Source organism: Myodes glareolus, chromosome 4 (assembly GCF_982192425.1).
Source record: "Myodes glareolus chromosome 4, mMyoGla1.1, whole genome shotgun sequence".
NCBI lineage: Eukaryota > Metazoa > Chordata > Mammalia > Rodentia > Cricetidae > Myodes > Myodes glareolus.
Genome location: NC_142029.1, coordinates 2596293 through 2608803, shown reverse-complemented (window position 1 = coordinate 2608803; position 12511 = coordinate 2596293). Strand labels below are relative to the sequence as shown.

At 40.2% G+C, this 12511-nt stretch overlaps 1 protein-coding gene across 8 annotated transcripts in view; it reads left to right on the top strand.

The window, feature by feature from the left end:
- Nucleotides 1–690: 690 nt before the first annotated feature.
- The window catches only part of Nktr (natural killer cell triggering receptor), a 36227-nt gene continuing 24406 nt past the window's right edge, over nt 691–12511 (top strand). For 2 of the 8 annotated variants that reach the window (XM_048423285.3, XM_048423286.3), the window contains exons 1-6: nt 699–1234; nt 1378–1461; nt 5977–6051; nt 6780–6887; nt 7748–7792; nt 9594–9681. In XM_048423285.3, coding sequence (XP_048279242.3) covers nt 1404–1461; nt 5977–6051; nt 6780–6887; nt 7748–7792; nt 9594–9681 — 374 coding nt within the window. In that variant the 5' untranslated portion in view covers nt 699–1234; nt 1378–1403. Of the gene's footprint in view, nt 1235–1377; nt 1462–5976; nt 6052–6779; nt 6888–7747; nt 7793–8096; nt 8125–9593; nt 9682–12511 lie in introns of those variants that run through there. The other 6 variants (XM_048423284.3, XM_085689068.2, XM_085689069.2 and 3 more) reach the window with 6 other exon arrangements.

Below are 12511 nucleotides of genomic sequence, written 5' to 3'. Positions count from 1 at the left end.
GAGCCATCTCTCCAGCCCCAAGAAATAATTTATTTATTTATTATGTATATAATATTCTGTCTGTGTGTATGCCTGCAAGCCAGAAGAGGGCACCAGACCCCATTAAAGATGGTTGTGAGCCACCATGTAGTTGCTGGGAATTGAACTCAGGACCTTTGGAAGATCAGGCAATGCTCTTAACCTCTGAGCCATCTCTCCAGCCCCCCAAGAAATAATTTTTAAACTAACAAAAATATTATAAAACTATTTTAATAACTTCCAGCTCTAGGGAATAACATTTTTGTTTTTGTTGATAAAAGAATTAAGAAAAAAAAATCTTTGGCAGAAGACAGTCAAAAGCAACAAAATGCCAAGGCCAAGATTGTGAGAAAGTATTTGCCATCATATACAACAGAATTACACATTTCTGTCTTCCTAACAAAGCATTTGTACCCTGAGCTCGTCCAGTTCTCATAGACAAGGAACTGGATTTAAAAGGTTTGTGACAAGGATTGCAAAATCCTGGAAGTGACACTTGACAAAAGAGGCAGAATGACCAGTAAGGACTGAAACAGCTGTCCCTCTGTATATTTATTTGTTTCACATTTAGTATGTGTGTGCTGGGAATCTTCTGGAACTGTTACAGATGTGGTGAGCCGCCTGATGTGGGTGCTGGAAGCTGAACCCAGGTCTTCTGCAAGAACAGTAAGCACTCCTTTCTATTTTTATATACTTATTTATCTTTTTTGATTTATCTCTACACAGCCCAGGCTGTCCTGGAACTCACAGAGATCCGCCTGCCTCTGCCTCCCGAGTGTGGGATTAAAGGCGTGCGCCACCACCGCCCAGCACCCGAGAGTCTTTTAACTCGAGACCCACACCGTAAGGACACTTATTGAAGCCCGTCTTATTTATCCACCCGGAGGGAGAGAACTAGCCAAGTGCCACGTCGGCTCCGGACACCTCCACTTCACTACCGCGTTCGTTTCCCCGGCCCGACGACCTGAACTCTCGCGATTCCGGTCGAGCCGCGGTTGACAGCAGGCACACGTCTGCGGGCTTGGGATTGGGCCGCTGGCTCGGAGGGGCGGGGCGCGGAGGGACTCTCGCGAGCGTTGACTCCAGTTTCGCGAGCCTTGGCGTGGCGCTGGGCGGCTGGCCTCGGCCCTGAGGAGGTGGCGTTCCGTTGGTGACGTTGGGCTCCGGCGGCGCCGGCAGGGCGTTCTCCTGCGCTGACCCGGAGCTGTGCGGCCAGGTAAGGAGCTCAACCGGAGTGCGGGCGGCCGGGGAGGGAGGGCAGGCGGGCGGGAGGCCTCCAGTCGGCCGCGCCCCTGTCGGGTGGGCCTGGCTCCGCCCCGCTCGCCCGCCCGCCTTCAGCGCCCTCCTCCCTGTCCGCAGCTCCCGCCGCCGCCGCCGAGCTCGCGATGGGCGCCCAAGACCGGCCGCAGTGCCACTTCGACATCGAGATCAACCGGGAACCGGGTGAGCCGGGGCCGGCCTCGGGTGGCGGAATGCGCTGCGGGACCGGCCGGGGGTGGGGAGGAGCGGGCGGACGGCCTCCCGCAGCCCCGGCGGTGCGTGTCGCTCGGAGTCCAGCCTGACTGGTTAGCGCTGTGAAGTTGCCGTGGTCACTAGCCGGTCACCCGCCTTCAGTTTTCCTCAAGAGTCTTCGCCCAGGATTTCGTACTTAGGGGACAGAACGGCTCGTATGTCCTGTAGCCCTCAATTGCGTCGTGGATGCGCTGCAGCTGTGTGGTTTTGTCTTAGGAATTCCATAGTGTTCAGCCATTCATTAGTACACATGTATACACATAGACACGCACAGACTTACACATACATGCGTGCACGCGTACACACACGCACACATAAGACATGCATGTATACAGCATCAACATACATACACACGTATAAACACATCTCCCCCCCCCCCCCCCCCAGATATGTTGTTTCAGGCGCAGCGTTCTTTTGTTTTTCGAGACAGGGTTTTTCTGTATAGCCCTGCCTGTCCTGGAACTCAGATCCTCCGCCTGCTGCCTCCGGAGCACTAGGGTTTCAAACGTGTGCCACCACGCCCGGCTATGCTCAAGAGTTCTAAACTGCAGAGATTTTAATTGGAAGTGTGTTGTGTGTGCCACATTTTATATTGTGGATTTCTTAGAAGAGCTCGTCCTAGGCTTGCCCTTTGGTACAGTAGTGAGTAAAACAGAGCTCCCGCTCTTACATTTGCATCCTGTTGGAAGAAGATGGGGAGTAAACAGGGTAAAACACGGTCAGTCTAGTGAGGATGGGAAGCTGAGCCTTGTGGCTGTTTGAGAACTGCTTCACAGTGGACAGCAGTTTGCATGGGTTCTGAGACAGTACATGTGTTTTTAAGGGAAAGTAAAGTCCAGTGTGGCTGGAGTAGAGGAAAGAGAATAAGGAGACCCCTGACTCCATGACTGAGGAAGACAATACGGGGTTCTGGATAAAGAAATGAAGTGATTTTAAAGGTTTTGTTTCTCCCATTTGACATTCCAACCTTACTGTTTCTCCAATTCATTCAGCATTTACCAGACTTACTGTGAAGACTTTTTCCACAGATCTTTGTACACCTAAGGTGTGCGCATTCTCAGAAAGCAATAATTAGTTACTTAGGAATATAACTTGCAAGTATTTTCCTAGAATGACCAAATACTTGGCTTTGATCCCCAACACCGCAGATACCAATCTTGAAAAGAAAATACTTAATGTGGCCACACGATCTGTGCTTAGTGTCTATTGTTTCAGAGCTTCTACCTTAGATTTTTTTTTCAAGATAAGGTGTTGGGTTTTTTTGTTTGTTTGTTTTTGTTTTTTGTTTTTTGGTGTGTGTGCAGTTCTGGCTACCCTGGAATTCACTCTCTAGTCCAGGCTGGTCTCGACTTCACAGAGATTGCTTGCCTCTGCTGGGATTAAAGGCATGCACCACCGCTGCCCAGCTTGTTTTTAACTCTTAAAAGGAAGTAAAACCTGTGTTATCTGGAGCATGGATTAACTATTGAAAAAGGATGAAGAATTAAGAATCAGACAGGAATATAGTTGAGTGGGAGAGTGCTCGCCTATCATGTGTAAGGATCCAAGTTCACTTCTGAATTCTTTTGTGTTCACCGATACAGTATCTGATTTACTTTGATAACCAGAGGTGATGCAGAAATCAAGATATACAACATATTGTGTATTTTCAATTACCACCAATACAAATGCAAAACAGATTAACTTTTGAATTATAAAACTTCTGAATGAATGCAAATACAGATTTAACAGGAAAACCTTTACATTGAATAATAGGTTTTCTGTATGAATTCAGTAAGTTGTTCTTGGAATTAATTTTGTAACTGTTCTTTTGTTATTAAGGTTCTTAGTGAAGATTTTAATTTCTGTGATATAGGAGTATTCATTCACATCTGTTACTAACGCAGTATTGGTGGCAGCTTTTAAGAAACTAATGCATTTTTCTAACTTGTTTGATTTGTGTGCATAGGCACTATTTGCCATGATCTTAGTCATAGCGCCTCTTTTACTCCGATTGAAAATATGTTGTTTACTGCTCTACTGGCAGCATGAACCTGGGAGAGTGGGGCCTACAAATGAGGTGGCCTAAAGTCTCATGCAATGGCCAACTTTATTCAGAGCATAGACAGTTTATACTGTGAGGGTTAAGAAGAGTTACATGAGTAAAGTGTGCAATCACAAGGACAAGCCACTCATGACAGAAACATGTTTTTCCATAGAGGCAGATAAGCAAATAATAGCCAGTTGTAATCAGTAATCTAAAGTGAACTCACTCCAATCTGTTACACCTGGGAGGGTCACGAAAGCACATTCCAAGAACAATTCCGTGATTTTGAAGGAACTGAGGTCACAAGACTGTTGTCTTTTTTCCTTTGAGTTTTCTCACAAGCACTTTGACCTGCTGAGACATCTCAGCAGCTCCTCTTTTAGTTATTTTTAAGAATCTGGCCTGGGAGTTTGTAAATTTAAGGCCCTTCTGAGCTACAAATTGAGTTTGAACCTTGAGACCAGCCTGAACAACTTAACGGAGACCGTGTCTCAAAAAGCATAGAGCACACTGGCGGAGTGGCTAGGCTTGAGGGCTAATGAACCAAGGTTTTACTGTTTTTGGTTTTGTGTGTGTGTGTTTATAAAAACTTGAGGGATGAAGTTTACTTTTTATTCCTTGTTTTATCTTTTACTTTTTACTTTTGATACATAGGGCATCAGGCTTGTTGACAAGCGCTCTTCTGCTGAAGCACCTACCCAGCCCCTCCCTTCCCACCTGCTCTGGGCCCTCTTTTTCTTTTTGGTTTGTTTCATGACCAGAGCTTGTGCTTGTCACTGAAAATAAATTACTGAAGCATATTACTTCCTTCCCATAAGAGACCGTGTCTTCAGAATGCCTCCTGTTCCAAGTTCTAAACGCTGGAAGTGTCAAATACTCCCTGTTTTCTATAAAATAATGCAATTCCATTAAGCTGTTGTTGAAAGCTACAGTTTGTTTCACAAATGATCTTACTTCAGGTTAATATTTTGTTGTACAGTGTATAGGATTTGCTCTGTAGTAAACTAACTCAAATTATACTTTCCTCTCTCTCTTTGGTTTTTCGAGACAGTTTCTCTGGCTGTCCTGGAACTAGAGTTTTCACCAGGTTGGCCTCAAATTCACAAAGATTACCCTCCTTTTGCCTCCCAAGTGCTGGGACTAAAGGTGTGCACCACCACTGCCTGGCCAAGCTATACCTCTTTATAGCTAGAAATTACGACAGGCTTTTTTCTGATACTTTGTCCATGTTTCATTCAAAATGGAAGGCTAGACATCTATTTCAATGGTAAAATATTTGCTTAATATGCACTCATACATTAGGAGCCTGATTGGGTTAATGTGCTTATCCTAGTGTGCGTGTGTGTGTGTCTATGTATATATGGGTTTACATCTGGCATTTTACCTGGGTTCCAGGAATTCAACTTTAGAACGTCATACTTGTGACCCAGGTGTTTTGCCTATTGAGCCATCTCCCCATCCCAGCTTGTTTTTGTTTTTTCTCTTTGTAACGCTAGTTGTTCTGGGATTCACTCCGTAGACCAGGCTAGTCTCGAACACAGAGATACTCCTGCCTCTGCCTTCCAAATGCTGGGATAAGGCGTGTGCCTTTACCTCGGAACTGCTTTTTATGATAATACTAAAGCAGGATTTGCACTTTTAGGAAGTTCTCCCTTCACTGACCTGAGAACTAATGAAATGTGTGCTTGGATGTTGTGTCTTAAAGAAATGTCTGAGTTTTGGTTTATGTATGCCAATTAACAAGTGTAACCCATAAACAACAGCTTAGGAATGTTAAAAAGTTCAAAAGAATATGGAGACCAGAATTTGTGAACTGTTTTCCAAGGCACAGTGTGTTTCTTTTTATTGTTGTTTATTGCAGACAGCATTGGTTCTTCTGAGTAACCTTTTCTCTCCTAACTCCCAGGGAGTGGAACATGAGCATTGAGTGTTGAGTGTGGGTACAGTCTAGGTGCTTGGCTCCAAACAGATCAGGGAAGAAAGCTCCACAGACATCGTGGAAGAGCTTTTCTTCTAACTGTGCTGAGCAGAATAGACTCTTAAGGAGGGATATGCCCGTCACTGACTGGGTCAACTGTTAATTACGAGTACTTGGGGCTGGGAGTATATGTAGCTTAACAGTGGAGTGCTTGCTGGGCATCCAGCAGGCCATGGGTTTGAGCTTTAGCCTCACAAAACCAAACAAATATTTTTTAAAATGGGTTATTAGTTCTGTATTAAAGGGTCTAATGTACAAGAAGACTATGTTAAAAAAACACTTCAAATTGTACAGTATATGTGCTAGAACTCTGTGTGTATGGGATTGGTCACTAAAAAACAAAAAGATGTGCTATTATTACGGTACTTCCCAGTAGTTCTTATATGAAATATTTGTATTAGCTTGCTCACTGTTCTTTTTCCCCTCATATATTTTGTTTCAGTTGGTCGAATTATGTTTCAGCTCTTCTCAGACATATGTCCAAAAACGTGTAAAAACTTCCTATGCCTGTGCTCAGGTGAGTGAGGGTTTAGCCTGTTTTCAGTAAAACTCCTGGCTACTTGAGCTGCTTTATGGAAGGGGAACTTTCATAAAAATATAATTGTCTGTGAAGTGAGATTTATAGCCAAAATGTTATTATTGCTTCATATGAAATGAAGAAAACATTTCTTAAGAGGACAGGAGGAAAAAAACCATCTTTAAAATGAGAAGATTCTCTTTCATGTAATATAATCTTTATATGTTAGTTTGTCAAATAATACATCTTCAAAATTAATTTATTTTGGAAAATTTTTATTCAGATTTCAATTCTTAATACATTTAGCACTTCAAATTATAAAACATAATATTGCTTTTCATTATGCCTCATTCCAATGCCCTTGCCAAGCAGAAAAAGCAAGAGATAATGTTAAACATTATAAATAGCAAACTTCATTTTTAAAACTTTGATTTGAACACAAAGAGGCACAACATTTGAGCTAATTTATTTCATTCATCTCCATTCTTATCTCTTACAGCACACAGAATTGTTTCTGGGTCAATTTAAAACATAGATTGATACTGCTTTGTGTTACTTATTTTGATTTGTACATTATGTATGTTTGCTATATACATGGTGTCATCTGTCTAAGCTGTACATCTCTCACGGTGTCAGCACATGGGAGGGATTTGAACACAGCTTAGCTTGTTGGTTATTCCTATGGAATGATGGGTTTATAGCTAAACTTCTTTTTTTTTTCCCCCCAGGGGAGAAAGGCCTTGGGAAAACAACTGGGAAGAAGTTATGTTATAAAGGTTCTACATTCCACCGTGTGGTTAAAAACTTTATGATTCAGGGTGGGGACTTCAGTGAAGGTAGAGCTAAAAGTTGTATTCCTAATAAATCCATTCATCAGTTTGTAAAGAATCTCATTATTGCTTTTAGTTGTGAATATCATGTCACAGAATGATGTGAATATTGTTTCCTCAGTGCTTCAATGTTGGATGAAGAGATGTTACAGATCTAGACTTTGTGAAAAAGTAAAAGACTATGACGTTTTATTTTGTTTATATAATTTATTTTAGTAACATTGTATCTCATAGATTTACCATCCAGTGAACACCATAGTATTGCCCAATTACAGCTGTTCTAGAAATTTTTAGTGTGACTACTGCTTGAAATAAATAGTGATCATTTTCTGATAGTATTTATCATAATATTTTAAAGATTAAATTAATTGCATGTACCTACAATCATGGGTTTTTTGTTTTATGCGCAATCAAAAGACAATTAAAAAGATTTTCTTCAGGATATTGATACCATCAAAAGTAATTTATTGGGCTGGGAATGTAGCTGAATGGTAGAGCACTTGCTTGGTGTGTACCAGACCCTGGTTTCTCTCAAGTACTACAGTAATAATAGAGGTGGATGTGGTGGCATGTACTTGGGAGGTTGAGGCTAGGGTTTTTTGAGTTTAAGGTCACCTTGACCTACAATATTGAGACTGTGTCTTAAATCAAAAGCAAATGGAACTGTCAAGGTACTCAGCAGGTAAAGGCACTTGTGACCACGCCTGGAACCCCTATGGTGGAAGGGGGGAACTGACTCCTGCAGACTGTCCTCTGACACACACATACACACTGTGTGTACACACCCACACTCAGTAGATGTTTTGAAGATACTAATTTTCATGTGTTGAATATTTAAAATTTTCATTATGGCTCATTGTTTTCAGGTAATGGAAAAGGTGGAGAATCAATTTATGGTGGATACTTTAAAGGTAAGGCCTGGTATTTTGTGTTTTTTGTTTCAGTTCTGATGTAAAGCAAGTTTGGTCGCATACTTTAATGAGAAGAGGTTTACTTGTAGTTCACGTTTTGCATGAAACTAATGCTGCATGAAAATACTTTATTTGCATGAGTTTGGGGATAAATTTTATTGTAATATATAACTTTTAATTGACAAGATTAATTAAGGCTAACTTTAAGGTTAAACATGACTTTCAGCATGGAGGTTAGGCAACTATATACATGACAACTCCTATCTTCCTGCCTAAAACTGTCAACATATTCTTTTGTTTATAGAGAATGTGGTCTTTTGCAAAATGAAAAGGTAAGAGAACGAAGCTCAGTAACACAAACTCCACTCTGCTCCCTTGTGCCCTCCTAATAAATCCACGGACAGTCCGGTCAGGTTGTGGCTGGATTTCTGTATTGTTTGAAGACTTGGAAAGATCTGTGATTTCATACGTGCATCTGTGCCTTTGTTCCTTTACAATTGGTTATTAGTTCTACATCAGGGAAAAAAGAACCTAGTTGTGGTTTTTCCACACCTAAACCAAGCAATTTCTTTGAATAAAAGTTGGTATTTTTTCCTTTCTCAAAGGTTTGTATGTTTTCTTTTGTGTACTAGAACTTTATGGTTGTATTTTACTCCTATAGTAGTAACATTTCATAAGTCTAACTATTGCACTTCCCCAAAAAGCCTTAGAAAAGTCAGTTGCAGAGATTTACAGTGGGCTCCAGCATTGCTGGGCGTTAGTGATATCAAAGCTTCAGTGTGTAATGGTCTTTTGTATTTCCTTTGGGGGAAATGGATCACTTCTCTTTTTCAGAAGCCTGTCCCCAAGGTAATTCTTTCTTTAAAGTTTTGTGTTTCTGTTTGTTCTAAAGAAAGATTTGCTTGTATGAATGTAAAAAAAAGAAAAAAAATTGGCTTTAAAGATATTTCTCCCAAATACTTACCAGGCCTGATCCTGCTTAGCTTCTGATATTAGAGACTATCAGGCGCTTCCAGAATGATATAAAACTATCTAGTTTTAAAGATATTTCTACTGAATTAAAGCCATCTCTAAGTGATGATGATGGCAGAATTTTTTTTCCCTTTCTAGCTTGTTCTAATGGCACGTAGCAACTTACACTTAATGTTGTGGACCGCTTAATGTGGCTATTCCCTGTGGCAGATGCTTTTGTATCTTAAAATTGTATTTTACCTTTTAAAATGTTAGATTTATACAACTTTCTTCCTTAGGTGATTTTGTGATCCTTCTGATACTTAATTTAATTTGACATTTCCCTAAAACTTAAATATATGTAACATTTTTGTTCTCATAGACCAGCTTGACTTCAGTAGAAAAATAAATTTTCCATACAAATGCTAAGCATTTAAGGTTAGGCTTATTAAAACTCAACTATGTATAGTTCATATATCAGGCTAATTGGAAACTTGAAGGAAATACATTTTACTATAGATATTTTCCTAAAAACATCCTGACTGATGCTCCCTGAGAGTTAGGAGTTTATGTGTCATTTAGCCAGGTGTGCTCCTGCGGAGGTGACTGTTCTAAGGCTGTTTGTACTGAGTGTTAAACACCTGTTCTTTTCCTCAAGGCTTGAAGTAGTATCTTGTCGGCCTTTTTGTGCTTTTGTTACTTGATTAGTTAATTTTTTTTTCTAAATATTGCCACATATCTTACTGACCAGAAGAGGAATTTCATCCTTTACTTTCAATTTAGTACTTGAACATTACTTTAAAGGCTGCTTGTAATTGGAGACTAACAAATTTGTGTTTTCTTCAAACAGATGAAAACTTTATTCTCAAACATGACAGAGCGTTCCTTTTGTCAATGGCAAATCGAGGGAAACATACCAATGGTTCCCAGTTTTTCATGTGAGTAGGCTTAATGCAGAGATGAGCTTTTCCTACAGAGAAGCGCTGTTCATGAGAAAGATGGGATAGCTAACCTCATTGCACTTCTCAGACTCTGACAGCCTTGGTTTGGCTCTCTGTTTCTGATGTTGCATAGGAACTGATAATGTCTAATGGCTGCTTCAGCACATATCCTGGGTTTGAAGAGAGGAATCTGAAGGTACACACTGTTTCAGGGCACACTGCCACCATGAGGAAAGAACTTGACTGTAACTTCTTCCTCATTTGAAGGCTCAGTTTAGAAACCTAGATTGGAATATGAACTCAAGGTAAACAAGCAAAAATTGTCCATGATGTTGCCTAGCTGGATGTGGTGGTGCACACCGTTAATCCTAGCACTTGGGTGGCACAGGCAGACCGAAACCTGAGTTTAAGGCCAGCCTGGTCTACATAGCAGTTCCAGGACAGCCAGAGCTGTAGAGCTACATAGTGACACGCTGTCTCAAAAAAAAAAAAAAAAAAAAAGTCTGTGATGGGCGCTAGACACAAGGTAAACCTTCATGTGAGTTTTTGTTTTCTCTCTTACTATGAGCTTGTTTTGAGAGAGGTAACATTTTCTAATTAGGTATAGGAAAATGATTAACTCAACGTTGTCTTGTCATTTTTCCAAAGTTTGTAAATGTTGCTCAACAAACTTTAAATTACTAAATTTTCCTTTTAAAGAGCCACGTGTCTTTTGGGCTGGGTGTGATTCAGGGTTGATGAAACACTTGGCACGTGAGCCGAAGGACCTGGGTTTGGTCCTCAGAGCCCATAGAGGTGGAAGGAGAAAACCAGCTCTGCAAAGCTGTCTTCTGCCTTCACACATGCACCTACACAGACAGATAGACATCAGGCACAATTAGGACATATTTTTTTAAAGAACATATGTTTTTTTTGTTTGTATATGCATGTACAGCTAAAAACTGATTCTCATGTAAAAATTCTGAGTAAAACCTTTGGCATCCTTTTAATTATATTCTTAGCTAAGTGTATTTTTTATTATCTCATCATATAAAATATGAAAGATAATTGTCCAGCATGCAGTTTAATACTTTGATAATAATCTCTATTCTATGTATATTGGAGAAATAACTTGTTCATGGTTTATCACAAGTTTTCTTTTACATCTTTCTGAATGGATAAGTATGAATAGCGCTTCCCTGTCTTTAAAGGAGTCGATTATTCATATAAAAGAACTCATATTTTAAGTTTGTTTGAAAGATTTCCAACATGATCTGAAGAAGTTCAGATAAGGGGCATTCTGTTCCTAAGGATGTCCTAAAAATGGAGAGCTAGCAGGAGGTGGTGGTGCTGGAGTTATGGGGAAGGAAAGCTGAGGCAATCACTGTGTGCCCTGTTTTGACCCCACAGATGGCTAGTTACCCCCTTTTTCACTGGAACACTTTTCCTGTTGGGGGCAGGGACATTGCAAAGTAAGAGGTAGAGTTTCAAAAGCTTTGTAGTAACTCCATGTCAAAGCAGTTTGCTCTAAGGCCTCATTGTTTCCATTTTTAAGCTTATCTGAACTATGAACATGAAAAACTAATGATTCATTGGTCAGGAACGTGCCATCTGAGGGCTCTAAAGTTTCTTTTTTATATCATTACGTTTAAAATGTGCTTTATCAGGTAGTAGCAGTTTCTTGCCTTTATTATATATAGTCTGCTTATTTATCCTCTGTTACCTTGTCATTGAATAGCCACTTGAATCTCTAGGAACATTTAGTAAAGGCATTATGGCCTAATTTTGCATTAGACTGCTGTTTGAAGAGGAATGCCAAATAAAAATTTTAAATCAATAAATTAGGACTGAAAAATTTAAGCTTGTTTTCAGAACTAACTATAGATAGCACTAAGATCGCGGAATGCATGATAAAAAGATTTTCTATCTTTAGTTTGGTGAAAATTTATTTGAAACTTTCTTGTGGAGAGGAATTCGCAGTCTTGGAGGTAACTGATCAATTTACACTCACACAAAGTTGTTCTAATTATTTTTAAGTAACTTGTGTGCCTATGTGCTGCTTTATGCTGGCTGAAAATTCCAGGTTCCACAAGTTGCAAGATAAAATCAAACTGATGTTCACTTTCTAAACAAAATATCCTGACTTATGAAAGGAATAAATGCAAAGAGATGGTGGCCAATAAAGGAGAAAATCTTTGAAACTCTGTATTTTACAAGCCAATATTCTTTTGGAGCTGGAAATCATAAAAAGAATAATGTACATCTTTAGTGTGTGTATAATCACAGGTGAGACCTACCCAGTAGCTTTCCTGGAACAGTGCTTGGGTGTGTGTTCTCCACACACTTCGTGTGGCACCTTGGTAGCAGTTCTGAAGGAGAAAGAAAGGATACTGTCGAAAGAGAGGCCCAGAGTGCCTTATTGTTCCATTGGTCTTGCAAAGGACCTGTTAAACATCTGCACAGAATGGTGCTCAGTTTGTGTCCCACGAATCTACAGGTCTTGAGGAGTGAGTTTGGTGCTGATATATGGCCCATGGAAGTCCCTTGGGGATTCCTGTGCTCTGTGCACTAATTGTTGTCTTGATTCTCACATTATGCAGCTTCCCTTCCTAAGATATACATTGTTTTCATCAATATAATTTGATGTATGTTGTTTTCAATGGCTGAAACTTTGTGTGTGTGTGGAGAGAATATGTCTTAGCAGGTGTATATTACCAGATAAATATTTTATGATCATAAATAGTGAAGATGAGGTTTTCTTTACAGCCATTTGTAATTTAGCTGTTAACTGCTTGTGTTGACTGCTGTATGAGCTGGTGCTTCTGTTTAGGGAGCTTATATAGAAGAA